At 46.9% G+C, this 27356-nt stretch overlaps 4 protein-coding genes across 12 annotated transcripts; 3 read left to right on the top strand and 1 right to left on the bottom strand.

The window, feature by feature from the left end:
- The first annotated feature begins 109 nt into the window (after positions 1-109).
- BNIPL (BCL2 interacting protein like) lies at positions 110-9104 on the top strand. Of its 3 annotated transcripts, none has more exons than XM_043878078.1 (10): positions 110-640; positions 1645-1740; positions 1937-2001; positions 2220-2444; positions 5714-5896; positions 6087-6189; positions 6353-6484; positions 7683-7769; positions 7958-8056; positions 8497-9104. In XM_043878078.1, the coding sequence occupies exons 1-10, from the start codon at positions 597-599 to the stop codon at positions 8531-8533; spliced, it is 1071 nt and encodes a 356-aa protein (XP_043734013.1). In that variant the 5' UTR covers positions 110-596; the 3' UTR covers positions 8534-9104. The 3 variants fall into 3 exon arrangements, with proteins under 3 accessions (XP_043734013.1, XP_043734012.1, XP_043734014.1); XM_043878077.1 differs by having other exon boundaries at positions 7637-7769; XM_043878079.1 differs by lacking the exon at positions 1645-1740 and having other exon boundaries at positions 7637-7769.
- Positions 9105-9343: 239 nt separating this feature from the next.
- On the top strand, positions 9344-11448 carry C20H1orf56 (chromosome 20 C1orf56 homolog). 2 transcript variants are annotated; one of them, XM_043875580.1, is made up of 2 exons: positions 9344-10216; positions 11366-11442. In XM_043875580.1, the coding sequence occupies exons 1-2, from the start codon at positions 9418-9420 to the stop codon at positions 11440-11442; spliced, it is 876 nt and encodes a 291-aa protein (XP_043731515.1). In that variant the 5' UTR covers positions 9344-9417. The 2 variants fall into 2 exon arrangements, 1 of the variants encoding a protein (XP_043731515.1); XR_006335578.1 differs by lacking the exon at positions 9344-10216 and adding an exon at positions 10255-10452 and having other exon boundaries at positions 11366-11448.
- Positions 11449-12132: 684 nt separating this feature from the next.
- CDC42SE1 (CDC42 small effector 1) lies at positions 12133-27342 on the bottom strand. 4 transcript variants are annotated; one of them, XM_043875586.1, is made up of 5 exons: positions 27205-27342; positions 16258-16571; positions 15626-15736; positions 14666-14754; positions 12133-14420 (listed from the first exon to the last, which is right to left on the bottom strand). In XM_043875586.1, exons 2-4 carry the CDS (start codon positions 16309-16311, stop codon positions 14680-14682), a joined length of 240 nt encoding a protein of 79 aa, XP_043731521.1. In that variant the 5' UTR covers positions 16312-16571; positions 27205-27342; the 3' UTR covers positions 12133-14420; positions 14666-14679. The 4 variants fall into 4 exon arrangements, with proteins under 4 accessions (XP_043731521.1, XP_043731519.1, XP_043731522.1 ...); XM_043875584.1 differs by lacking the exon at positions 27205-27342 and adding an exon at positions 19683-19820; XM_043875587.1 differs by lacking the exon at positions 27205-27342 and adding an exon at positions 19543-19680.
- On the top strand, positions 18980-25800 carry MLLT11 (MLLT11 transcription factor 7 cofactor). Of its 3 annotated transcripts, none has more exons than XM_043875582.1 (3): positions 18980-19410; positions 20646-20717; positions 24547-25800. In XM_043875582.1, exon 3 carries the CDS (start codon positions 24553-24555, stop codon positions 24823-24825), a length of 273 nt encoding a protein of 90 aa, XP_043731517.1. In that variant the 5' UTR covers positions 18980-19410; positions 20646-20717; positions 24547-24552; the 3' UTR covers positions 24826-25800. The 3 variants fall into 3 exon arrangements, with proteins under 3 accessions (XP_043731517.1, XP_043731518.1, XP_043731516.1); XM_043875583.1 differs by having other exon boundaries at positions 18980-19414; XM_043875581.1 differs by lacking the exon at positions 18980-19410 and having other exon boundaries at positions 20442-20717.
- Positions 27343-27356: the final 14 nt, after the last annotated feature.

Here is a 27356-nt window from a genome sequence, read left to right as displayed (position 1 = left end):
CTTTCCCTTGGATAATTGTTTTAACTTCCTCAAGATTCATTTCCCTTCTTTCTGCTGTACTTACTGTCTTCCTTCTGTTGGCTCTTTGGGAATAAGGAGCAACAGTCTTTTTATCTCCCCTCATCCTCAGCCTTTCCTTTAATGTTTCTTCTTCAGAACTCTATCATATATTTGTGTGTCCTTGATTTTGCTTATGCTTGAAAAGTAAGCACATGATAGTCTTAAAATCAAAATGGTTTCTACCATTGCCTTTTTTTTTTTTTTTTAAGCAGCTTCCAGAAGGTTTCAAGAAGTCTAGAAAGTTGTCTTCCTAGACTCACCCAAGACTAGCCACTTTAGAAAATGTACTCTCCTCCCCACAACCCGCCCCCACATAGGCAGGGTTTGTCTTTTGTGCAAACCTGCTTCTTGGGAAGGGAGGTGGCAAAACCTGTTTGAAGGTGAGGTTACCTCCCTTCCAACCCTCCTTCCTCCTTGGAGGCAAGAGGAACAACAGCTGAGACAGAGAAAAAGGGGGTACAGAAGTGCTGGGGAGCTGGGGCATCCGGCTCCCCGACAACTACAAGTGTTTCGAGGTGACAGGAAGACTTGTGAAGATGGGAACTATACAAGAAGCCAGAGAAGAGACGGTGGATCTCGGGTGAGTAAGATCTTGGCTGACGTTATCGGAAACAAGGAGTGAACAGTCCTCAGGGATTTTCCCACCATTCAGCTCTTACCAAGTCCTAGCAGAGACAAGACTAAGAGAACTAATTGGCAGGGAAGGGATGGGGGTGGCCTTAGGTAGGAAGTACCAGTATCCTACGGGAATTAGGGAACAGGGGTTTCCAGGGTAATTCCCCATTGCTTAATTTCTATACTTTGTGTCTGATAAATCTGCCCCTGTTCTCCATTTTCTAACTCCCACCCTCTAGAATGGCCATAAGAAAAGCTGCCCCAGAACTATGCTAAGATCCAGGTCCCCCTTCCCAGCAAATCTCTCCTCCTTACCTTCTTCCCCCACCCCTCCACCCATGCCATGGTTCCCCTGACCACTCCCCAGTGTGATGGAGGTAAAGCGAGCCTGACAAGGTGCCATCTTTCCCAGCTTTGCCCAGCGACAGCTGGGCAGGTCTGTCGGGTTCCAGCCAATTGTAATGTGAAATACCTCTCACCCCTACAGTCCAGGTGGAACAACTGCCACACAGGTCAAAATAATTTATCCTTTGACCTTAGAGCTAGAGGGACCTTCCATGCTCCCTCTGCTCCCACACCCAGCAGTAGGGACGATTGCCTTGCAACAAGTGAAGGTGGTAGAAACATCTAGGAGACAACAGATCTGAGTTCTTTTGAAGGCCTGCCCTCTGCTGTACCCTACTACTATTCTTCATGCCAGTGTCCTCACCTCCTTCCCAGTTCCCTTAAGATGTTGCCTAGGGACTTCCCTGGCGGTCCAGCGGAAGACTCTGCACTCCCAATGCAGGGGGCCCAGGTTCAATCCCTGGTCAGGGAACTAGACCCCAGGTGCTGCAACTAAGATCTGGCACAGTCAAATAAATAATAAATAAATTATATATATACATACATACATACACATATATATATATTTTAAAGATTCATCTAGTTTGTCTCATCATAATATTTTTTTCTGGGGGACTATCGTAGCATCAGGGAGAAGGCAGAAACAGCAATACTAGGAGCATCCTTGAGACTTGGGGAACTGGAGCTGAAGGAAGAATGGCAAGATGAAGAATTTCCTAGGTGAGGATGTATGAGTGAGGCTGGGAAAAAGAAGAGCTGGTCACAAATGGAGGGTGGGGATGGTAAATTTGGACTTGAAAGAGAGAGAGATGGAAAAGAAGAAATAAAATTATGGTAGGGAAACAGTTGATAAAGTGATACCTGGTTTAATGCATTAACCTATGCTTCTGCCCCCTTTTTGGCTTTCCCTGTCTAGATTGCTTCCTGAAGAGACTGGCCCTTCTGAAGATCCTCATGATCCTGGAAGAGACACACAGGCAGGTAGGTAAATGAGAATGTAGGCCTCAAGTCCTTGATTCTAGAATCAAGCTTATGCCAGCCTGTCCCCTTGTGGTTCTACCTCCTTTTTCCCAAATGTTCCGCATTAGTCCTTCTTTAGAATTCACCCCATAGGGTCACTGACAGATACAGGAATTCTAATGTCCTGCACCAACACATATCCATATTTCTCTTCTTTCTTCCACCTCCTCCAACCCCAGGCACCCCCAGCACTTTAGCCCTGTGTGGCCGGCGCCCCATGCGCAAGCGTCTTTCTGCCCCGGAGTTGCGACTGAATCTGACTAAGGGGCCTGGAGATGATGGAGCGTCTCCCACCCACTCTGGACCTTCCTCTTCTGATGGCAGTTCTGACCTGGAGGTAGACGAGTTGGAGACGCCTTCAGACTCGGAGCTGCTGGACAGTGGACATGAATTTGAATGGGAAGGTGGGAAAGAAAGCTGAGGACTGAGATGGTAGAAGTAGAGGCCAGTGTTAAAGCAGCTCGGGATGGATATAATGGGACTGAAGTTAGAACTAATAAGGGGATCAAGAGGTAAGATGAGCAAAATTTCCTTGGAATGGAAAGGTGGAGCCTACAGATCCCATGTGAGAGTAGTCAGTATGGGGGGAGGGGAGGGCCACTTCATTTATTGAAGGAAATTTTATTGAATAACTGTTATATGCTATCAGTGAGCTGGAAGTGAAAGTGTAGTCGCTCAGTCATGTCCAACTCTTTGCAAGCCCATGGACTCTAGCCCGCCAGGCTCCTCTGTGTGTGGAATTCTCTAGGCAAGAATACTGGAGTGGATTGCCATGCCCTTCTCCAGGGGATCTTCCCAACCCAGGGGTTGAACCTGGGTCTCCCACATTGCAGGCAGATTCTTTACCATCTGAGCCACAAGGGAAGACATCAGTGAGCTACAGCCAGGTTATAAAGATGAATAAGATAATCCATACCCTCAGGGAATTGTCTGTTTAGTATAAAATAAACATATGAACAGATAAGTGCAGTAAAGATTATGATCTACATGTATGTAGGGTTCAGAGTAAGCAGGGAGAAGGCGAAGGTCAGTTCTGCCTGAGAGGTATTAAGAAAGACTTCACAGAGGAAACAATTCTGAGCTTATCAGGTAGCTGGAGAGGCATTCGAGACGGAAGAAGCAAATTGGGCAATAGCATGGCATGACGGGGAATTCAAGGTATTGAGTGTGACTCTTTGGGTATTAAGGAAAATTTGATTTCTTCTCTACTCACAACACTTTTGATACCAAATGTATCAGTTTTCCCCCACCAATTCTCCAGACACAAACTGGATGTCCTACAATTCAGTCACAACACTTACCTGGAGTTAGTATAGATACTACAGGTTGAGGGCTCACCCACAAGACTGCCCTCAGACTTCAGACTTCAATCACACGTCCAGGTTGTCACCCGTGCTTCTGACTGACAGGGGATAAATCACAGGTGCCTACTACATCCTCCTCAGATTTGATAATTTGCTAGCACAGCTCACAGAACTTGGGAAAACAGTTTACTTACTAGATTACAGGTTTATTATAAGAGGATACAGCTCAGAAACAGCCAGAAGGAAGCAATACATAGGACAAGTTATGTGAAAGGGGAGCACCACCCTCCCAGTACCTCTGTGTATCACCAAACTGGAACCTCTCAGAATCCCTTCAGTTAGGGTTTGTTTGTTTATATTATTATTTTTGGCTTGTGCTGGGTCTTCATTGCTGTGCATGGGCTTTCTCTAGTTGGGATGAGTGGAGGCTACTCTCCAGTTGCAGAACACAGGCTCTAGGCACACAGTCTTCAGTAGTTGCAGCACATGGGCTCAGTAGTTGCAGAGGGGCAGGCTCTAGAGTGCAGGTTCAGGAGTTGTGGCTCTTGGGCTTAGTTGCTCTGCGGCATGTAGAATCTTCCCAGACCAGGGATTGAACCCATGTTCCTTGCATTGGTAGGCAGATTCTTATCCACTGTACCACCAGGGAAGTCTCAGTTAGGGTTTTCTTTATGGAGGTTTCATATGTAGGCATGACTGTTTAAATCACTGACCATTAGTGATTTAGCATGACCTCCAATCTCTCTCCCCTTCTCAGAGGGCAGACGGCAAAAGTTCTTCCCTCTAATCATGGTCACTTCGCCTGGCAACCAGTCACCCATCCATAGGAGCTTTCCAAAGTCACCTCATTAACATAAATTTGTGTGGTTGAAAGAGGCCTGTTATGAATAGGAAAAGATACTACTTTCACCTTTATAGTCAGGAGCCAGGAACAAAACCAAAGTATATATTATTATATTACAGATCTGAAGGACTGGGCAGTGAAGAGAGTGACAAAAGACTGTGTTAAATAGGCAAGGGTCAAATTATGAAGGTCCCTGCTGCCACACTAAGGCGCTTAGATTTTATCCTGTAGGCAATGAGTTTTGTGGTTTTTTTTTGGCAATGAGTTTTAATCAAGGGAATAACATGATCAGGTTTAATGGCTTTTAAAAGATTGAAAACAACCTAAAGATCTGTGAGTAGGATGTTAATTCTATTACTGTACATCCATGCAACGGAATAGAATGCAACTATTTTTTAAGATGAAGCAGTTCCTTCTATGGCTATGGAAAAATCATGCAAAAAATTAGTGAATATAGAATTCTGCTGCTTCTGCTGCTAAGTCGGTTCCGTCGTGTCCGACTCTGTGCGGCCCCATAGACGGCAGCCCACCAGGCTCCCCTGTCCCTGGGATTCTCCAGGCAAGAACCCTGGAGTAGGTTGCCATTTCCTTCTCCAACGCATGAAAGCGAAAAGTGAAAGTGAAGTCGCTCAGTGTGTCCGACTCTTCGAGACTGCAGCCTACCAGGCTCCTCCGTCCATGGGATTTTCCAGGCAAGAGTACTGGAGCGGGTTGCCATTGCCTTCTCCGAGAATATTGCTATTTGAGTGAAAATGGGAGGGGAGGAAAAAATGTTTGCTCTAGCAGTGGTGGGTGGCATGGAGGAAAACAGATAAGAGTAGGGAAATAGAAGGCCTAGTAGTAAGGCCAGATAAGAAATGCTAAGAAGTTATACCAGGACAGTAAGAGCAGAAAGAATAATTTATTATCTAATGGAAGTAGATGGAGGAGGATCTGGCTTGAGGGCTGGTAAAGAAGTAAGAGTCTTGGATGGCATAGAATTTTCTCTCCCAGGCAGTTAAATGGATGGGGTCATTCATCAAGAAAGAATATGGCAAAGAAGAGGAAGAGAATGAGTGTGAGTTGCACTTGGGGTCTCGTGACTTGGAGAAGACAGAGAAACACAAAATAGAGATGTCCACTCCAGACATTCAGGAATATGGGTCTGGTGTCAGGAAAGCAGTCTGGGTTAGAGAGGAGTCATCACCATACTGGCAGTAACTGAAGACACAGCAATAAATGAGCTCACCCAAGGAAGGAAAGGCATCAGAAGAAAGAAAGAATCTGGGAAAATGGCAGGGGCCATCAAGCTACCATAGCTCAAGGTTACCTCCAGGCCATTGTCCAGTGACAAAGTGAGGATGATAAGTCACAGGAAAGAGAAATCAGCAAAAGGTTGGGTTGATTGGACAAACCAGGGCTAGAGTCACGGGGGGAACATGAGGAATTAGTTGTCGGGGTAATAAACGCTAAGAATCTAAGGCAGTTTCAAGATGCTGAAGATATGTATTCTGCCTTGTTGATCCTTCCCCCTCCCTCTTTTTAGATGAGCTGCCTCGGGCAGAGGGCCTGGGGGCCAGTGAGGCAGCTGAAAGGCTGGGCCGTGGTTGTATGTGGGATGTGGCCGGAGAAGATGGTCATCGCTGGAGGGTGTTTCGAACAGCACAGCGGGAGCAGCGAGTGGACATGACTGTCATTGAGCCCTATAAGAAAGTCCTATCTCATGGAGGTAATGGCTATAATAAGTGAAGGGGTAAGAACTGTGACTTCTTGAATAAAATGATGAAGCTGGAAATTCAGTTATTGTGTTCAGAATCCTTCCTTCAACTTCCAGAGACCCACAGAGATGCTCAACCTAAACAGATGTACTGTCCATCAGTACTTATTTGTTGAGTGAGTGTTCCCCTTCTCCTCCCCAGGCTACCATGGTGATGGCCTCAATGCTGTTATCCTCTTTGCTTCCTGTTACCTACCCAGAAGCAGTATCCCCAACTACACCTATGTCATGGAACACTTGTTCAGGTGAAGTGGAAGGCTTAAAGGGCTCCAGAGTGGATGTTATGGAGGGAAACGTTAAAAAGCACCCCTTCTCTGATCAGTAACTGACTGTCGAGTCTACAGCAACGTCCCTCTCACTCCCCACAACCCCAAACGCATACCTTCCCTGACAATTTCATCTCTCCAGGTACATAGTGGGAACTCTGGAGCTGCTGGTAGCTGAAAATTATCTGCTGGTTCACCTGAGTGGAGGCACAAGTAGGGCCCAGGTTCCACCTCTGAGCTGGATACGCCAGTGTTATCACACTCTGGATCGGCGGTGAGCCTCTTGGACAAGAGGGCTATAACTCTATCTTATCATTTTCTCTTCCATCTTTCCATTTTTTTCTTCTATTCGGTCTCTTCTACTTTTTTTTTGGCCCTGGGATCTCATTTTCCTGACCAAGGATTGAACCCCAGGCAGTCAGTGAAAGCCTGGAATCCTAACCACTAGGGCCACCAGGGAACTCCCTCTTCCGCTTTTCTTTGTCCCCCTACAACCCTTTCCAAGGTTCTTCTGTTTTCTGTCCTCTCTTGGAGTCAAGGAAATCTAGTTTCAAATCTTACCTTTATCATTTACTACCTGTATGACTTTGGACAAGTGATTTAACCTTTCTGGGGTTCAGTTTCCTTCTCTGTAAAATGACGATGATAATATTAATATCTTTGCCACTAAGCATTTGTGAAAATCAAATAACTCAACATGGTGCCTTGCCTGGCACATGGCAGGCAGCCCTTCCTTTTCTCATGGTGTTGCTGATTATTTCATTTTCCACATGTCCATTGTCTTTTCTTGTCTTCCTTCATCCCTAACCCTTATGCCTTTTTTTTTTTTAATTTAACTGTGTTGGGTCTTAGTTGTGACATGCAGGATCTTCCTGTGTCACACAGGATCTTTTGATGCCATGCACAAGCTCTTTGGTCTAGGTACACAAGTTCAGTAGTTGCAGTGCATGGGTTTAGTTGCTCCAAGGCATGTGGGATTTTAGTTCCCCTACCAGGGGTCGAACCCACAACCCCTGCCTTATATGCCTTTTTTTCCCCCTGGTTTTTCTTTTTTTCCTTTCTTCCCTCCATCTTCCATTTGCCCACTTTTCTCTTCTGGTTCCTTTTTTCTCTCTCCTCACTGGTCTTCACCTGGCCATGGAGGGATGAAGGACAATACAAAAAGAAGTATGGGGAGCATAGGGCATAGGGCAAGGGAGGGAAGTGGGGCTGAGAAGACCAGGCTAAGGGATTCTGAGAGAAGAGTTTCCTAAAAAAAGAGAAGGTTAAGCAAGATGGATGGAGCTGAGATGGCAATTAAAGGAATGGGGATTCAACCCAACTGTCAGAGAAATCTAGGAATTAGAGAAACAGCAAAGGAAATTAAAGTACAGAAGGAAAAAAATAAATAAATAAATTACAGACGGTAGCTCCACCTGATCTTCAGGTATGAAGGTGGAAGGAGAGTAGGATGGTCTCATGTTCTTCTTCAGGCTCCGGAAAAACCTGCGCGCTCTGGTGGTTGTCCATGCTACATGGTACATGAAGGCATTCCTGGCATTGCTTCGGCCCTTCATCAGGTACTTGCCTGGGGGACAAAGACCCCCTGCCCCTCTCCCCACTTTTACAATCAAGATTAAGAAGTTCTTGCTCCACTGTGACTCTTTCTAGCCTTAACCACTCTCTACGTGTTATGTTGCACTTTGTAAGGATCTCCAGGAGCCCTCTTCTTAGTATAAAAGACACTTGGTTGATCCTCTCTTTTCAGTTCCAAGTTCACACGAAAGATCCGTTTCCTGAACAGCCTTGGAGAGCTGGCCCAACTCATCTCCATGGATCAGGTCCACATCCCAGAAGTTGTCAGACAGTGAGTCCTGGTTTAAGGATAAAAGTCTGGGATGGGATATGTAAAAGCCAGTTCCCATTTTCTTAATGCCTTGAGGGAGATACAAAGGAATTGAAAGACAGGCTCTGCTTTCAGCTGCTTCTGTGTATCTGGGAAAATTCCTTACATGCAGAGAAGAAATTAAGGACACTACTGTAAAAAGAACAAATGAAAAAATTATCCCTATAAGTGCATCAAGGAATAAAGGAGTAATCACAGCATAGAATTTAAGGAGATTCAGATCAGTTCTAGAAATTAAGAAAGGATGTTGGCAGTGAACAGGAGAGAATATCCAGTGGGGGAGGCTTGTTAGGGAACAAAGGACCCAAGCATCTTCCAATTCACCTGGCTTCTCTCCCCAAATCCCTGAATAAAAACCGGGTCTGCTCTTGTACCGATTTTTTCCCCTCTTTTTCTCCTAGGCTGGACCACGATCTCCATGGCTCGGGAAGAACCTAGCATAGGACTGGAAAAATGGGCTTAAGAACCAATCAAAGATATGGATCTGCCTACACCCTAAACCCAGACACATCTGAGCTGTTTTGTAAATCATCTCATCTTCAACCCCAGTACCACTGGATCTTCACATCTCCGTGGGATGTCTTTCCTTCCATGCCCCTGACTTCAAAGCAGGGCCCTGATGTGCTGGGTAACTTTCGTTTCAGCTGGAGGGCTGCATGTCGTGGCATTTTTTAATAGGAAAGTGCAAAGCTGTGCTGCTTTAGCTGTAGCACCTTGGGCAAATCACTTCATCTCTTTGAGTCCGCGATCCTTTTCACCTGGGGTATTCCCGCAGTCTGTAGAGGTGAGGGGCGGGCGGATGGGGAGGGCAGGCCTGCTCCAGGGGGCCAGGAACCAGTAGCCTCAACGTTGAAGAGCCGTTCTATTTCCCTCTTCCCGTCAGTAGTCACGTCTGCTGCCTGTGAGCCCAAGCAGGGGCACTTTCAAAACCTGTACTTTGTCCTCTTTAGTAAATTCTGATCTGTAGTAAATTTTATCTCTTAATAAATCAGAGATTTATTAAGCACTGCGCCCAGGAAGTGATCTACTTTTTCCCCAACCGCTGCATCACACACAATCCGTCGGCCGGTTCCGGCACGGAGTTCTCGCTGCAGATGTTCCGTGGGATTTTCACCCGAGTCCCGGGGCCTGCCAGGGCGCCCCTTGGGGGGCGGGCTTGGGGGAGGGGCGCGGCGCGCGCGTGCGAACCCCCCGCCCCTCCCCCCGCGGGCCTCGGTTCTAACGACCCGGTGGCTCTGGGTCGAGAGCTGAAGGGAGGGAGAAAAGGTGGGAGCCCCAGCCTTGCTCACTGGCTCCCTCCCAGCCCCACACCGTCCAGCCCCATGGTCCCCGCCGCCGGCGCGCTGCTCTGGGCCCTGCTGCTGAGTCTGGGGCCCCGGGCGGCGGGGGCCGAAGGCCTGACTTCGACCGCGATGCCGCGGGACAGTTTCCGCTTCGGGGGCCCTGTGACCCGCAGCTACAGAACCACCGCCCGGACCACTCCGGGCGTTGTATCCCCGAGAATGAGGGTGACAATGGAGGATGAGGACGACGTCGTGGCCGCTGCTGACCGCCTGGCAGGCCCGGCCGCTGCGGAGCTCTTAGCCTCTACGGTGGCCACAGGCAGCAGGTCACGGTTGTCGCAGGAGGAGGATGGGTCTTTGGAAGAAGGGGTTGTAATTTACGCCAGAAAGAATGACACCGAGTCGGAGACTGACGGTACGACTCGCTTTACGCCTGGGAGGCCTAGCCCAGACCTTACAGCGAATGACCAGGATTCCGACATCAAGATGAGTTCAAGCCTGCCTCACTCCACCTGGAAGGCTAATGTGGACTCACAGCCCTCTGAGAGTACCACGAACCTGTGGTCCTCAGCAGGGTCCACCCTGAACCGGTGGCCGCCTCCCTCGCCCACGGCCATGCCAGCTCCGGAGGATCTGCGGCTGGTGCTGTTGCCCTGGGGCCCGTGGCACTGCCACTGCAAGTCGGGCACTATGAGCCGGACCCGGGCCGGGAGACTGCATGGCCTTTCGGGGCGCCTGCGAGTTGGGGCGCTGAGTCAACTCCGCACCGAGCACCGGCCTTGCACCTACCACCTATGCCCCTGCAACCGCGAGCGGGAGGAGTGTCCCCTAGATGCAGGTCTCTGTGCTGACACCAGCTGCACCACTCAGACCACCACCAGGGCCACCACCCCCAGGGCCACCACCACCACCACCACCCCCATACCCCCTCTAACCAGCAGACTCAGACCCGCCCCCTTTATCCCCAGTCCCATTCCCAGCCCCCACCCAGCCTATGCTTTTTGGAAACGGGTCAGGATTGGGCTGGAGGATATTTGGAACAACCTCTCTACAATGTTCACAGAGATGGAACCAGTAAGTGTTTAGTGATGAGCCAGGATTTTTGTTAATGAGTCCGAAAAGTCCTGATATACAGAAACCTGTTGCTAAACCAGCCAGCATGTCTGCATGAACTGTTAACTTGTTTGGTTATTGTTTATAACATTGTTACATGCATTGGTTATTCACATTATTGTTAGCCATTGATTCCATATATCATTTCTTGAGCAACTGCTGTTTGGCTATTAGGCAACATGTACTGTTGGTCACTAGATGATTATTGACCAGATTGTTAAGATGGTAGTTATATAAAGAATTCTTGATGTGGAGATGATTAATGCATGTGGAAGATATTCATGGTTTTCAGTTTATTAATACAGTTTAACAGTAACAGCCCCCAATATCTGAGGTCTTCCTCTGTGCACTTTGCCTGGATCAATCCTCACAACAACCCTATCATACATATTATTATTCACACCTTACAGATGAAGAAACAGGGCTTTCAAAGCTAGTTAAGTAGCAGAATCACAGCAGGATTTAAACCAGGTTTGTTTGACACTAGTGCCAATGCTCTTAACCACTACTAACCCAAAGAATTGTCCTTCTGGGATTATTCCCAGAAACTTAAGAACTCTCAAGGAAGGATAGTCCTTTACATTTACCAAAAGAGCTACCAAAGTTCCTGATTGACCTGATAAAATATTCTCAAGGTCTCAGGATAATAGGTCCTTTGGGGAAAGACAATAAAATGTATACTTGGTCATTTTGTCAGTTTCTGTCCTTGTCTTTCTCCTTCTATGTCCAATACCATTATTCAATATAATAAAGCATAGTGTGCAATAGTGTTGAGGGGATGAGGGTTTGTGGAAAGAGGAAAATGAGGCAAGGAAGGGAAAAGAATATGGATGTGGTTATAATATTTTCCCTTCTATTTTGTTTCCTCACCCAGATCAAGAGAAATCAGAGGTAACGGCCACTTCAACCACAAGAGGAGGTGTCAGCATCTCAACCTCTCCTCCCCCTTGAATCCCAGTACCCACCGGATATATTTTTAGTACAGAAAAACAAAACTAGAAAAAAACTGTTTGGTCATGTATCTTTGTAGAGAGGTACCTGAAGGAGAGACCATAAATCTCTTGAACCTTAAAACTGAACTGTGTAGCTAACAGCATGACTTGGTCTCTTCCCTTCTCCTTCAGGATAAAAATGTTAATATTGCTCATCTTCCTCATTTCTATTTTTTAAATATCTATTCATGTCCTCTATTTTTAAAATTTTTATTTGACTGCGCCGGGTTTAGTTGAGGCACTTGGGATCCTTAGTTGCAGCATGTGAACTCTTACTTGTGGCAAGGGGCCTCTGGTTCCTGACTAGAGATGGAACCTGGGGCCTCCGCATTGGGAGCTCGGAGTCTTAGCCACTGTACCACGAGGGAAGTCCTCATCTTCCTCATTTCTAAAGTTGTTTTTAAACAAGTACTTCTTTAAAGACTTGAAAAATCTCAGATGAATGCCCCAAAAAAAGGAACAGGAAGAACGAGTTGAGCCCTTGGAAGGTGATAGTGGTCTCCTTGCCTTCGCAACACTTCGCCTTCTCTCCTCAGAAGAGGCAAGGTCAGATCAAAACTCTATACGACAGCCACTTTCTTGGAGTTGCCTTCATTAACAATGTCTACCCCCTAACCCACACATACCTGTAGTGATTACTCTGCAACTATTTTGCTTCAACTGTTTTTTATTTGAAAATGTATTTAAAAGTCCAACAATTTTTAATATAAATTATGACTCTCAAACCCATTCCCATCACTCTCAATATTGTTAAAATGATGGTAGCATACACATTAGAGAAGGTAGCTAAAGGAGAGAGAGCACCAAAGAAAAGAAGATTGTGTGTAAAGAACAGGCAGTAGAATAGGGCTCAAGATCAGGGTGACCAGAGATTCCAGGAGGTCCCCAGCTTCCCGCCCTATCCTGATAACCCTTTAGATCTAGTATAACCCTCAGGCTATTGAGCTACTTGCAAGAGCAATTAGCAAAACTGGAACTGAGTACATTGGGAATGTATCCCTATAACCAAGCTTAGACACTGAAAAACTGCAGGAAATACACTGAAATTTGAAAAAATTAGAACCTCAGTTACTCTAGGTGGGGGCGAATCACATGGATGGTGGAATCAGCAGAGTGGACCTTAGTTCTCACGTTCCTGACTCCCACTCCCATCAAACAGGATGCTTCCTGTTACTGAGCTAACGGGACCCCTGCCTTCTCATCTCTGAGCAGGCAGGAGCTTATCTGTTCTGCCCTTCTAAATACCCTGCAAGGAAGGGGCCAGAACAAAACACCTGAGAAAACGGAAAGTGCCTTAAAGACCCTGCTCCTACATTCTCCCACCTAAGGCAGACTCTTCAGCCAGGTGGGCAGTGAGACGCTGGTCTTCAGACAAAACTCCCTGAGTCTTATTTGTGTCTGGTTCTAGGACTAGGGCACGGAAATACAGTTTAAATTTGGGGAGGATAAGCTGGGCTGGCTGCAGCTCTACTGTTTCTCTTCCTCCCTTCCACAACCCCATTTCACCCTGTTCAGGCCCCCACAATGCAGGAACCCCTCCCCTGGAGAGAATAAGGATAGAGCACTGCAGCACATGTCCATACAGAGACGTGAACCCATGCAAGCACAAGCAACACTGAGGAGAGTTTGGGGATTAGGTGCAGCCCTGTTGAACCTATTTTACAAGGGACCCTCATTGATCCATGGTTCAGGCTTAGGATGAACAAGTGGAAGTCAGGTAAGAGGAAAATATCTTGACTCTCAGGCTGTGGCTCTCAGTGGGGAGGTTGCCCTCTAGGAGACATATAGCCACATCTGGGGACATTTTTGGTTGTCACAACTAGGGCAGGCAGGGATGCTGCTAAATGTCCTACAATGCTCAAGGCAGTCCTTCCCTACCAAGAATTATCCAGCCCAAGATGTCACAGTGCCTAGTTTTGAGAAAACTTGCTCTAAAGGTCTTCCAACTCCCTTGCTGTGAGGATCTTAAGCTCATTTTAGGATGACTGTTTTCAACCTATTTATCTCACCACCCCTCCCATCCTCAGCGATCAATAAGTCTACCCTGAGACATAAACGAGTTTTGCAGCCTTCTGGGTTATTCTCCAAGATCCCTCTTCTTCCTCTCACCTAGGCCAGCAGGGTGGTTGGCAGAAGGCAGATCCCCAAGACTAAAAAGGAATGTCTCCAGGTTAAGACCCATCCATTAACTCTTATCCAGTGGGAAATAATAAGGCTCATGACAAGGTTGGGGTTAAGGACAGAGGTAGTAGCAAGATGGGGTAACTAAGAGATCTCATCTTAAATTAAAATTTTAATCAAAAAAAAAGAGAAAAAGATCTGAGGGAGTCAGCGATGCTATAGAAATAAGGCTAGAGACCTTCTGAGAGAAAGAACTTGGTACTGGCAGAGAGATAGTGAGGGACTGTGAGCTTAAAGTCCACGATCTAAAAAGAAGGAGTAGACTAGCCAGTTGTCACCCCCCAAGACCCAACCTGACATCCAATTCAGTTCACTCCAGGAGGAAAGACAAACGCAGGGAGGTAGGGAGCTTCTCAGCAAAGCTGGCTTCAACTTAGGTCATCTCACCTACCCACTACATGTAAGGAATTCCAGGTTAGGAGTTTAAAAACGTACGGCACCTAGACCATCATTCAGGAGACAGGAACTCATTCCAAGTTCCCAGAAATCTCCTATCTCAGATCTGAGAGCGTCCAAGGCTTCAGCTGAGCTCCTCTGGCCAATTAGTCATCACTTGGTCAGTCCTGCTGCCTTGACCCCATCTCCAGGAGGGGCTGCAACCAGAGGGAGTAAAGGGAGTCCAGCCCCCAAGCCTTCTGAGGCACTATGAGACAGATAGGGAAAAGAGGGGCCCTGGGTCACTGATTCTGGGAGGAGAACTGGTAGGGGCAGCATCTCTTCTGGGCTGGACAGAGTGGAGGCTGGACACAGCAGATCCTGATTAAAGAGAAAAAACGAAGATTAGCCTCGAAGATAACCTTTGGGAGAGTGCACCACCTGGTTCACACTCTTAACGGTTTCCACAGCGTGCTCTTTTTTTCTATTTCTCTCTGCACATCCATTTCCCTCTGCCTTTCTGGATCCTAATTCTTTCTTCTTCCCTTCATTTCCCATTCTTGCAAAGGATTGTGGTTCCAAGGCAGGGGGCTGGAGGCTCTGGATCAGTTGCTCTAATCACTCACCATTCCTGTCGGAGCTATAAGCCCCTAGAATTGCTCCATGGCCTGTCTCGGTTTCCCTTGGATCTCATCTGCTCCTGAACTGCACCTGTCTGTGAAAAAGCACATGTGAGACCCTCCAAAACCTTAATATAGCACAGCAGGAGTTCTCCCCTGTGCCCTCCAGGGAAGAGGTTGACCCCATCTCCTTGACAAGAAAATAAATATGAAAAGGTCAAAACTAACCTCCATTCCTCCAAGGGAAGTTTCAATGCCTCCCTTCACATCGACCTTTATGAGGATGCGATAAAGTAGGCCTTTTACAAGTAAGATTCTCTCACAAAGGACTCTCTCATATTTATCTCAATTTCATAATTGGTGAAAAGATTCCTTCAGTATCTCCAAGCCCACTCCCTCTTTTTTTTTGGGAGGTGGGGCACGGCATGGGCATGTGGGATCTTAGTTCCCTGATACCAGGGATTAAACCCATGCTCCCTGCATTGAAAGTGTGGAGTCTTTACCAATGGACCACCAGGGAAGTCCTCTGTTATTCTGAGAGCAGAAATGCATATTAAACAGTATTTAGGACAGAGGTGCTCAGCCCTTTCCCTGACCCAACACTCCCAACCTCAATATGACTCACTATGGCGCTGAGACAGTAGTTCTTTTTTTTTTTTTTTTTTAAGACAGTTCTTAATTAATAGAAGGAAGGGTTAGGATTTTGGGGAAAAGCCCTCTCAGTAACTATTAAGACATATATCCTCCATCCCAATGAAGAACAATTTGCTAACTGTAAAGATGAGGGCGACTATACCAGAGACCTGAAATGCCATATCTCAGATTTATGCAGCCTGCGAACAGGACTAGAATCCTAGCCTCGTGCTTTCCTTCGAGTATTCTGTTATGCCTCCAGGTTCAACTTTCAAAACGGGGCACAGTTCCAGGCCACAATCCCATCTCAACCTCTCCCCATTCCTTCGTTACCATGGCAAGTCCATCTCCGGCCCCCATCTCCCCAGAGCCAATGTGAGTCAGGTGGACAAAATTCATTGGTTCTCCAATCATGGTCCGGTCAATCCGTCTCCTCTTCTTCTTCTGCTTGGAGAAGATAGGGAGTTACATCACAGTGGAGGAAGGGAAGAGAGTCTTGAAAACCACTAAGGGAAGAGCTAAGGGCCTGGGGGCAAGGGGGGTATGGCATTATAATAGGGAAATCATTAGGGTGTGAAAGGCGGGGCTAGAACAACACAGATGTAGAGGACACAGGCAGGGTGGTAAGAGCAGTGGCCTGCACAGTGGACAGAGAAAGGGCATGTCAAAGTCACCTCTGGCTGATGAGGAAACAATGGGGCAAACTGACAGGTATTAAGCTCCACCTACAACCTCCTGTCCAACTCAAAATGGACAGGAAAAGGAAGTGACAGCTGGGACTGTTCACCCCTTCCATCATTCAGCCCCTTTATTCCATGCCCACACCAGCCTGGCCTTAGAAGCTATCCTGACAGAGAGGGAGGCAACAAGTGGGCTTTTCAGACGGTACATTCCAGACGATGTGTCTTCGTCAGTCTATGGTAACTGATTTCTGTGTGTGTTGGGGTGGGGTTGGGGAGACTCACCGGCTGGGGTTTCTCTACCACGCAGCAGCCCAGTTTGTGCCAAAATTCACTCATGTTCCCTGATGGTTCCAGTTTCACTCCTCTGCCTGAGGCCCCAGAGGGCTCTTGTTCTTGTGCCTTGACTGCCCTCCCCTCACTCCCCTCAAGTGTAACAATGCCCCGAGTTTCAGCTGGACAGGTCTAGACAAAGTGGAGTCCTTGGAGCCTTGAGCTGCACGGTGAAGGTCAACGTCTCAGATCCTGAGAGACTAGCAAGGTCAGAGAGTGGGGTGCGCAGGCAGGTGCAAGGTTATGTCTTCCACAGACTTGGAACCCTGGATGAACAGAGAGTAAAGAGAGAAGAAAAGTTAAGGAGAAGTCCCCCATCCCCCACTCCTTGAGAAGCCTCCTGATGAACCTGTATCTTCTTGCTCCTGTTTAAGGCCAAAGTCCTGTAACCAGTGTTAACCTCTGTAAACATAACCTCAAAGTATAACTCTCAGAGAAAGGCAAAGAACCAACAGGGCACCAAGGGGTTAAGGAGCTGTAGCTGCTGGGAGAGGAAGAGGGCTAGAAGCTAAGGTGACAGGATGGGAGGGGACCAAAAGATACTGGCAGAAATGAACAAAGTTGGGGTGCTCAAGCTCCACCTCCCTTCTCCCTGGGTTTAGGGCAGAAGGGGAGGGGCATTTAAGTGACTTTAAAGAGGAAATGGTGGTTTTTTGTTCTCACAAACAAGGCCTCCACCCCTGACCCTCCCTTTTTCTTTACCTTACCCTGAACACCTTGATTTTCTTTACCAACAGAGGCCCTGATTACCTAGGTCCTGGGTCACTAACTGCAGCAGGCTGGAACCTAAGAAAGATTTTCTTCAGTGAGGAATTCTTCCCTCTCTGTTCCCTGCCCTGGTTCCTCCTCATTTCCCTCAAGTGAGCTCCAACCCCTCCCAAAAGCCATTTAATAGTTCCTTCATTACTTGACCTTGAGATCCCTCCTGAGGACTGCCTACACTGTTTTACTGTGTTCTGTATCAATGCACTCCTGCGTGTGCACCTGTATGTGCACATAGGCGGCAGGGCCCTTTCTCCATGTGTCTTGTGGCGATCACCTGTGCACAGGTCGTAGGGACACACGCCAGGTAGCTTCTGTCCCATGAGGAATCTCCTTCCAGGCTCCCCACCCTCCTCACTTGTCGTGTCCTGCCACTCCGCCCATAGGGCCTGGGCCGGCTTGCCTCCTCCCCTCATGCTGTGACCTGTTCTCTTTCTTCCCTCCTTAGCACTTCCACCCCCAGTCTTCATCAGCCAACCAGATATGAGGAACTTTCCAGTAGCATTAATGTCCAAGGACACTACTTCACTACTGCCTGCCAGAGTAGGACACATATGGGTTTCCTCTGACTTCAGTGCATTCTCCTAGTCGGATAATACAAGCAACCTCAAAGAATCCAGACAGGGCAATTTCACAGACACCATACTTGAGCCTGGATAGGAATCTCCCCTCCCTCCAGGACTGGAACCCCGATGCTCTGGCACCCTAGACTGATCTAAGAGCTGAGAGGGATTTTTTTTCTCAGCCTTGAGATGAAATCACTCAAACACTGAGGTACAGTTTCTGGGGGATGGAAGGACCCAGGAGTCCAGGCTTCCTCTAACTTCCCTTTCCACCACTGGAGAGACAAGTAGTGAGACGGGGAGGAAGTCAGAATGCAGCTGTCCAGAGAGGGGGGCTGTGGTCAGTGGGAAAGTCAGTCAGTCACAGGGTTTGTTGTGTTGGTGGTGGTGTTGCTTGGTAAGGGTTGGGGGGTGGGAGGGGATGAAGAAAACAATGAAGAATCAGAGGAAACCCCCAACACTACCAGACACGCTGTACTAAGACTGGACTCTCCTCCAAACCCCCCCTCCCCCTTGCTCAAAGCTGAGTGGACAGAAGGGGATGGTGGGAGGGAACAGGGGAGAGGAGGGGGAGGAGGAGAGAGGGAAAGGGGCAGTGGAGGGAACAAGGACGTTTCTGTTCCTTTTCCAGGGACTTGGCCAGGGCTGGGTGGAGGGAAAGTGTGTGTGTGGGACTTGGCATGAAATGACCAATGATGATGAGAAGTGACCAGGAAATTCCATTCCCTAGGACACAGGACATAAGGGTCTCTGAAGCTCGGCGGCGGGGTCAGCGTGAGGAGAAGACTGGGCAGGGTCAATGTAGTGGTGGCAAGGGGGAGGGGAGCAAGGTCAGAAAAGGAAGTAAGAGTGATTGGCTGCCACTCTCCTTTAAAATATCTAAATCTCTAAAGCAGTGAGTTGTGGACAAACGAAGTCCTGAACTGGTCAGTCCAGGAGGAAGAGGCACCTGAACCCACTACCCACTATTTCAACCCCACAAATGAAGGGGAAGGGGCTGGGTAAACAGCAGGAGAGGTCAGGATCAGATCAGATAAGGCCATATCCTGACAGTCAAGCAGTGCCTTGACCTGGCTTGAGTCCCAAATAGGAAGGGTGAAATGCAGAGCTGGAGAAGACACTCAGGTCACAGCGGAGCTTAAGAACATTAAAACTGCCAGGGAGTGAGCAGGAGAACGGATGGGAGAAAGGTTCAGGGAGAAAAGATGTACAGAGGTAGTTTCCTAGTACTGTTCTAGCCCCAAACCGGTTTTCCCGGTCCCGCTGCCTCCAGCCCCAAGGCCTCCAACCCGCTGCCTGACAAGCCTTCACAAGAAGCAGCTGGGGAAAGAGAAAAAGAAAGAGAATGGAGAGAATGGAGCGGGCAATTCTGGCCATGACCCCGGGGCTGCAGCTGGCCCTTCTGAAGACCTTCAGGGAGGAGGGCTGCTGAGGGGCTCTAGAGAAGTAGGGGGGACCCCACTTTTCAGTCAAGTGACAGGCATTTGCCCCAGCACCAACCGGGCCCTTCCCCCGGGAAGGTCTTGTGGAGGCTTAAGAGCAAACAGAGCTAGGCCCTCAACTCCCCCTCCCCAATATATTCAGTCCCATAGACTCCATTTCTGCCCCCAACCCCGCAACTCTACCCAGAAATTCTCTGCTTCTCCCAAGGCTGAACTAGGATTGGGACCTCTCTGTGAATCTTTCCGACTTTGCCACTGTCTTCCGTGACTGCCTGTCTCAGATTCAGACCTTCCTGGACCAGCTGTGCTTCACTTTGTTGGCACATCCCAGCACCGAGGTTGGTGAGTCTCCAAAGAGACCTTCTTTCCACCGCCCTTCTCCCCCCAACACTCCAGACCCGTCTTCCCTTCTGCTCTTTCACTGGCCTCACCTGCGCACCGCCGGAGCGTGGACAGGGACGGTTACTCACCCAGCGCACCCGCGTTTGCCACCGACCCAGCATCTCGACAGCCGCGGACTCCCTGCTCCCCCACCCCCAGCATCCGGTGCGTCTCCGCCAGGCTGGGCAGGCGGGGCGCACCGGCGGAGGGGCCGACCCCAAGGTCTCACCTGCTCTGCTCCGGCATCAAGGCGTCCGGCGGCAGCTGATGGGGGGCTCCCGCTCGGGGCACGCCAGTGTGGGTTCCCGGGCTCGCTCCTCGGCGCGGTGGGGGAGCCGAGGGCGGACCGGCAGAGGTGGGGCTGGCCGAGGGCGGAAACGGCCGCGACGCGATTACGAAACCCGTCCGGCTGAGAGCCGGGCGCACAGCCCTGCTCGGGACAGAGGAGGCGCTGCGCTGTGCAAGGACGTGGGAGGGGCCTCGGAAGCCCCCGAGGGCCGCCGCCCTGCCGGGCGAACCCGGGAAGGTGGGCCCTCGAGGAGGGCCTGGCACCCACCCACCCTGGACCGTCCGGAACCGCGCGTTACCTTTGCGCGCCGGCGGTTGCGGGGCAAAAAGGAAGCGGAACCCGGGAATCCTCCGGCCCCAACCGAGTTCAGAGATTCGCAGAAGCACACCCCCGTCCCGATCTTCCTGTACCCTTCCTCAAATGGAAGGGGGCTAGCTTATTTACCCATTGTGAGGGTGGGGAGGCAATCGGGAGGGAGGGCTGAAGAATTTTTTCTGATTCTCGAAAACACTTCGAGTAACTCGAAATCCTTAAATCGGGGAATAAAGGGACACTCCTCTTTTCCATCGTTATCTAGAGTCAAGATTTTTTAATCCATAAACCTAAAATTAGGGGACAATTAAGTGCTCATTCATTACTCCCTCAGTCAGCACGGGGGTGCTGGAACCGTGGTGCAGACCAATAAACCTACGGAGATGCTTTAATCCTGTCTCCCTCCCTCAAGTGTTCTGGAACCTATCATTTGAATTAGCCGAGTCAGGCCGGGAGGGGGCGGGGAGTCCTTCCGCCCTTCTTAGGAGGGGCTGCATTGCAGGGGGAGACCGAGCAGGCTGGCTCTGTCACAGAGCAGGGAGGGAGTGAAGACAAAGCCGTCAAAGCCCCAGTAGCTTTCTTTTTCTCCAGCCCAGAGCACACACCGGAGCCCTGAGGTACTCCCTCCATCTTTGGAACACGCTAGTAATTCATTGATAACAGGTAAACGAGACTGAGGGAGGGGGGCAACGGGCTGAAAAGATATGAGAGGTGCTGCTAGTTAGGTTGAAGACCCCCTAATGAGGGTGGGGTGGGGGAACAGTTCTTTAGGAGCGAAGGCGGCGCAGGGAACAATAGGTAGGTAGTTGTTAACCGTTTTACATCTTTCCTAAGATCTCCATCCTTATAATCCTTTACACAGACATTAATTTCTAACAATTTACATGTAGCTATTTTTCAGCGTTTAACTCCCTATTTCAGTTGTCAATCTGCCTATAATTTGTCCTGAAGATAAAATTATTGTCTTCAGTTATCTGTATCTTTCTTTTCAAGCTGTCATTTGTTCTTTTTTTTTTTTTTTAATGACTCTCTAGTCCTCCTGTACCATTCTGGCCTCTACTTCCCTGTATTTTCATTTTTTTTCTGTCATGTTCCATTGATGTGTCTAGCCTCACCCCAAACTTATTTGTCTCCATTGGAAGGAGTTTGGGGGGAAAGATGTGATAATACTGAGATTAATCCTGACTTTTCTTTTAAGTCTCCTTCTCCCATTCCCAAACCTTTGCTCCGAAGAGTCAGCTTGAAGTAGGAAGGTAGGGACCTCTGTGTTGGACAACTGCCTGATTTTGTATTGCAATCAGTACAGTCCACAGGAGCTAGGTATGGGGGCAGATTTTGGAAAGGGAGTGTTTCATTGTAGCTCAGTAGAGTAGGTGGGGGAAGGACGTAGCTAGTAGGAAAATCCAAGCCCAGAATGAGACACCTACAATGAGATGCCAGGGAGGTTCCATTCCCCTCCACCATCATCCCTTGTCCCCTCTATGGTGGCAGCATGACACAGCAAGGCCCTGATGGGTAGGCCCTGGATTCCCACAGAGGGTCTGGACAAAGGGTATTTGGGCGTGTCCGTGTGGCTCAGAGAGCGCCACTTTATGCTGTGTATTTGCTAATTGTGTATCTCTAAGAATAGACAGTGATATCTAGAAATTTTTGTTACCTAAAACAAGTGAATAATTTAAAATGAAGGATAGTGGGAAGCATTTATTGAGCATGTATTGTGGTACAAGGCACTATCCAAGCCCTTTGAAATAAATAAATGAGAGAGATAAAGATAGATGAGGCATGGATAGAGAATATTTGGGGAAGAGAAAGCTAGCTGAAAAGGAACCTTGTGCAAATTCGGGTACTTGGGGATTAAATCCATACTATATTAAATTTTAAAATTTCATTGCTAATGCAAATTTTAGCTTCATTTTCGGTACAGCCAATATTCTTGACTTGATTTTAAGTGCCGATATGCTTGATTGAGTGCCTTTCTGAAATGCATTTGGTACCACATACATGTCTCTGAGTCAATGAATGGCATGGCTAGGGATTTTGGGCCTTTTAAGTTAATGTTTTGTAAAAATTTCCTTTTGCTTTTTTAATTTCAAGAAAAGCTCTGCCAGACACTCAGAATTGGTTGGGCAGTTTTTATACATACAATGGTTGAAGAAAGGGAGTCAGTTTGTCTTAGAGCTTTTTCCCTTTCTCAGATCCTATCTTCCTCTGTTCTACCTTTTGCATTTTCACCATTCAAATTCTAATCATGGGAATAATCAACACCAAACCCACTGAATGTCTGTTCCTCAGGAAATAAGAATTCTTGCCAGTTCTGAGAATACTGGTATAGGATTATATCAAGCTGCAGGCAACTATCTGTGTATAATACATCAAAAGAGGGTCAGACTGGAAATTATGAGACCATATCCAAACTGGATAATTTCTAATGTGTTTTCTAGTTTTAAAATCCTAAGCTTCCCTCTCCTTCTCCATGATTCTATTCTTTAAAGAGCCTATTTAAAATAGAATTTCTAAAAAGAAGGGAGGGGGGCAGGGGGATTTCCCTGGCAGTCCAGTGGTTGAGATACCGCTTCCAGTGCAGGGGGTGAGAGTTTGATCCTGGTGGGGGAACTCAGACCCCATATGCTACATGTTACAGCCAATAAATAGATAAGTAAATAAAATAGGATTTCTTAAAAAAAAAAAAAGCCTATGATGTGCTAAGCATTATATTAAGCTTACTGTGGAGGAAATATAAAAGAGACCAGCTAGATAGGCAAACTAGTATTATTAATTAAAATCCCTGTGGGAAGGTTTTCTTACAGTCTCTACAGTCCCAGACTAAGCCAGAGTTAGTTGGTTGATAGGAACATTTTTTTTTTAATAGCTTTCTGTGCACGTCTCTACAAATTACTGTGGAGATGATCAGAGCTGAATATCATAGGATGATGACCTCACCTTTCCAACATGCTCCCCCACCCTTTTCAAGTCCCCAAATTACTCTCCTTCTAAGCAGCTTCTCTGCTGAGTAATGCTCAGTTCTCAGGGTTTATTTTGGAGCCTGAATCTAAGAAGACAAAGAACAACTCAGAATTCGCTTTTAACATTGAAAATACCCTAGTCTACCCACTTAACATTCCTAAAACCCCTATACTCGCATATAACTGTACACTATATTAAAGCCTACTTTTTCTGCCACATTTATGGGGGCATTTTGGAACTTATTTAAGGTCAGTATTTAGTAGTCTCAAAGCCTGGTGAAAGCCAATGGAGTGTGTTGGAGGAAAGCCTTGTGAGATGGGTGAGATGGGGATTCTATTTTTGGAGGCAGTGGAATGTTCTTTCTGCTCCTTCAGGAACATTTCAACTAATGCTTCTTGCCCCTTCCCTTGGTTAGTAAGCAATAGGGAGGTCGCAAGGAGGTATAATAGTCTAACTTCAGGGTGTGCATGGGGCACACAGGAAAGATAAAAGGAGTACTACTCATTAAAACATGGAAAAGTATCTAATCTATTAAAGGACCTTCTCCTTCCAATCTAAACTTTCCTGAAATTTCCAATCCATTTGCTGTATCATCAGGTGTATTCTAGCACTATCAGAGAAAAGAGATCCTGTTATAGCATAGGAAAATTAACTTTAAGAACCCAGGTTTTGTTTTGAAGGAGAGGTAGACTAGAGAGAAATAGATAGGCTGTAAGATTTATCTGTGGGCTTATAAATGGGAGTGGGAAAGTATTCACTGTAATACATACTGAGGGGAAATTAGTCAGCAGCTTTGGATGTTTTTTGTGTGTGTGCAAAGCCCACTTGTGAAGAAGGTGTAAAGTAGACTGGTTTTTACTTGGGGAAACTCTCAGTCCCTTGAAGGAGTTAAGATTATCCTTATAAAAGACACAACAGTGATCGGTAACCCCAAACTGATGTAGTCAGGTAAAACTCTACAGGCATTGTAGGAGATATTGCAAGAAATAGGCTAGATGGAGTTAAATTTAAGGATGTCCTCCTGGAAGAAGTGAGTTTACAGTAGGGTTTAGAAAGCAGGGAGGAAAACAGAAAAATCATGGACATGGAAACCCTTTTCAGAGGTACCATGACCTATTAAACAGGAAGAAATCAAGGATATGAAATATAGTAAGAGGTCAATGGAGATTCCTCTAGGGACTTGAATGGAGCCTTGAAACTTAGATAGTATTTTAAGATGGAGAGTGTAGAGTTAAGAGACAGGAATAAGTATAGCTGTGGCATAAAATGTACTAGGAAAAAAGAAGAAAAAAAAAAGTACTAGGAAGAATGGGGCCAGATTCTGGAAGGCCTTGAAAACCAGACCCAAGCAGTAGGCAGTAAATAAGTTATTCCAAGATGGGGCAGTTAGGAAATGGCAGGAAAAGGTAATAGAGGCAGATTCCTGAAACTTGTCCTGGTTGGATTATGTACAGAGGCAAATGGGAAAAGGCCATGGGCCACAAAGAGGTGGCTGTAGCATGAATACTGATAACTGGTTTCTTTCCAGGAAGTTATGAGGGACCCTGTGAGTAGCCAGTACAGCTCCTTTCTTTTCTGGAGGATGCCCATTCCAGAATTGGATCTGTCGGAGCTGGAAGGCCTGGGTCTGTCAGATACATCCACCTACAAGATCCAGGACAGCAGCGTTGGCAAAACGATGGGGCAAGCAACTGGAGCAGAGCAGGAGAAAAACCCAGAAGACGATGCCCTCCTTGAGTACAGCACCTTCAACTTTTGGAGAGCTCCCATTGCCAGCATCCACTCCTTCGAATTGGACTTGCTTTAAGCCCAAGACCTCTCTCTTCCACCACTTTGCCCTCATTGCCTGACCTTAAAACCCCCATCCTTCCACCCTTTTCCCCTATCAATCTTGCTGTCTCCCCCTTACTGTGTTGAGGTGGTGCTGATGAATCTGCCTGAGTTGTGTTTTATGTATTTATTTATCTTACCAGTTTTTCCTCAAAAGTCCTCAAGTCACAAAGTAAAGCGTTCAAGCAATGGAATATTGGGTCACAGGGATTCTTTCCTTCCCCAGACATTAAATCCAGAAAAAAGACTGGTGAGGGCACCACCGAGTTGTATAGCAGTGTAAAATGGAGGACTCATTTTTAAGTTCATTTTAATCAGCTGTCAGAGAGTGCTCAAACCTTCCTAATTTCTTGTTCCAAGCCAGGAAACACAAGTATTTCTTCAGGGGTTGATGAAAACCCTGTAAATTCTGAGATTATCTGCTATAAAACTGTAGGGTTTCTAAAAGGTTAAGGTAATCCTGCTGCTTCTTGTGATACACTTTTTTCTCAGAGAAATTAGGGGCAGTTAAAGGTATGAAACAAGAGGAAATAACACAGTGTGGGAGATGATAATAAGAGAAAAGCCCTGAATCATTTCAGAAACAGTTACACTCTCTCAAAAGTTGTTCCTCCTTTAAGCCTACTCAATTTACAATTTTGCTCCTGTGGGCTGAAAACACTAGCTGAGGAAAATCAGATTTCAAATCTTAAAATGCAATCTTGCTGTTATGATAATTTGTAAGATTTTATTCAGTCTCTAAAAGGCATAGGCATGGGCCTTAGTATTTTAGTTTGCCCTCTTGCATTTGCAGTGTAGGATACTGATCAAATGGGCCTTGGGCACAGTTCTTCAGCTACCTTGACACTATGAAACGAACAATCAACTCTGACCCTACCCACTCCTCCCCAAATTATTGCTGCTGATTTGTGCTGCCATTTAATCACTTCTTTAATAAAGATATTCAATCCCACGACTGGATTCTAGTTTTCTCTCTCCACAGGAAGCAGCATAGATCTAAAAAATTAGCTTTTGCTTCCATGTTCAGCTTATATGTTTTATCTGATGTGCAACTTTGAGGAAGAAGGATTGAAGTAGCCTTTATACATTATAATGATGAACTTCAGGTTGTACAGATCAGTAACAAGAAAAAGGGTGAAAACAACTTAAAAAAAAATTATTTTGGAGAAAGCTGAAACCAACCACTCTTGGGCTTGCCCCCTGACTACCAATGTATTAGGTAGTAATTCCAGATGCTGCAGAAGGCACCTGTGACATTAAATCTGCACTTCATTATCTCAGCCTGGGTCCCTAGGAAAACAAACGACTTAACCCAAATATGTTATATGCTTATACTTACAAGTCAGTTCATTAAAAAAAAAAAAAAAAGCTATTTGGGCTAATTTATAAGTAGATTATGAGTACCTACTGTATGAGACAACGAGTCAGACAACAGAAGAGGTTGTAAACAAGACTGATTTTGACCCTCAAAGCTGTAAATACCAACTTGGGCAGTATGCCAAAGAAGTCCTGTAAAGAACATGAGCAGGATCTACGGAAATTGAGGAAAGGGATGGATTGGGAGTTTGGGATTAGCAGATGACAAATTATTACATACAGAATGGATAAACAAAGTTCTACTGTATAGCGCAGGGAACGATATTCAATACGTTGTGGTAATTCATAATAGAAGAGAATATAAGCATATATATATATATATATATATAGTTACAACGGAATCGCTTTGCTGTACAGCAGATAGTAACACTATCACCTAAACTTAAATAATTTTTTTTTAAAAAAGCACGTAAATCTTCCCCATAGGCTTTGAAAAGCGTTGATGGCCCCCACCATCAACGACAAAAGCCAAAATCGAACAGAGTGGAGCAGTGATGTCTCCTTTTCTATTTATTTTCGAGAGTCTTCTTTCCCGACTTCGCGCTGTCCTTTAATTCCTGGCGAATGGTAGGTGGAGATGGGAATCAACTGGTAAGCAAGGTGCCTAAATGAATTTGAAAACTCCTGCTCCATCATCTTCCAAGCCCCCACCAAGAAATAACTGCTGACAGCTTGGCTCTAGGATCCTTACATTCAGGCTGTAGCGGAAAACATTTCCGTCCGGCACAAGAGCTCAAATCACGCGCAAACCCTGCAAAGTCCCAGACATCTTCACCCGAGGGTGCGACCGCGAAACATAGTTTTCCTAAAAACCACCAAGACAGCGGGACAGATGGGCAGAATCCGATTTCACCAAGTTCTTGGCGCCAAAACAAACCATCGGGTCCGTCCCCTGCCGGACCTATACGACACGTAATCGACAATCCTCCGCCTCGCTAAATAGTCCTGTCTAAAACGTCCCGAATACACACTATTTTACCTCAAAAGGCCTTCCGAGGATAGACAGTGAACCTCTGGGGCGCATCATCGTCCTGTTCGAATACAAATACGGATTTTCCGATCATTTTCTCTTCATAGATTCCTCCGCCAGAAATTATATTCGCCGAGCCTTCACTTCCGGGTCCGCCATTT

The sequence above is a fragment of the Cervus elaphus genome, chromosome 20 (genome assembly GCF_910594005.1).
Source record: "Cervus elaphus chromosome 20, mCerEla1.1, whole genome shotgun sequence".
NCBI lineage: Eukaryota > Metazoa > Chordata > Mammalia > Artiodactyla > Cervidae > Cervus > Cervus elaphus.
This window is presented reverse-complemented; position numbering and strand designations above follow the sequence as displayed.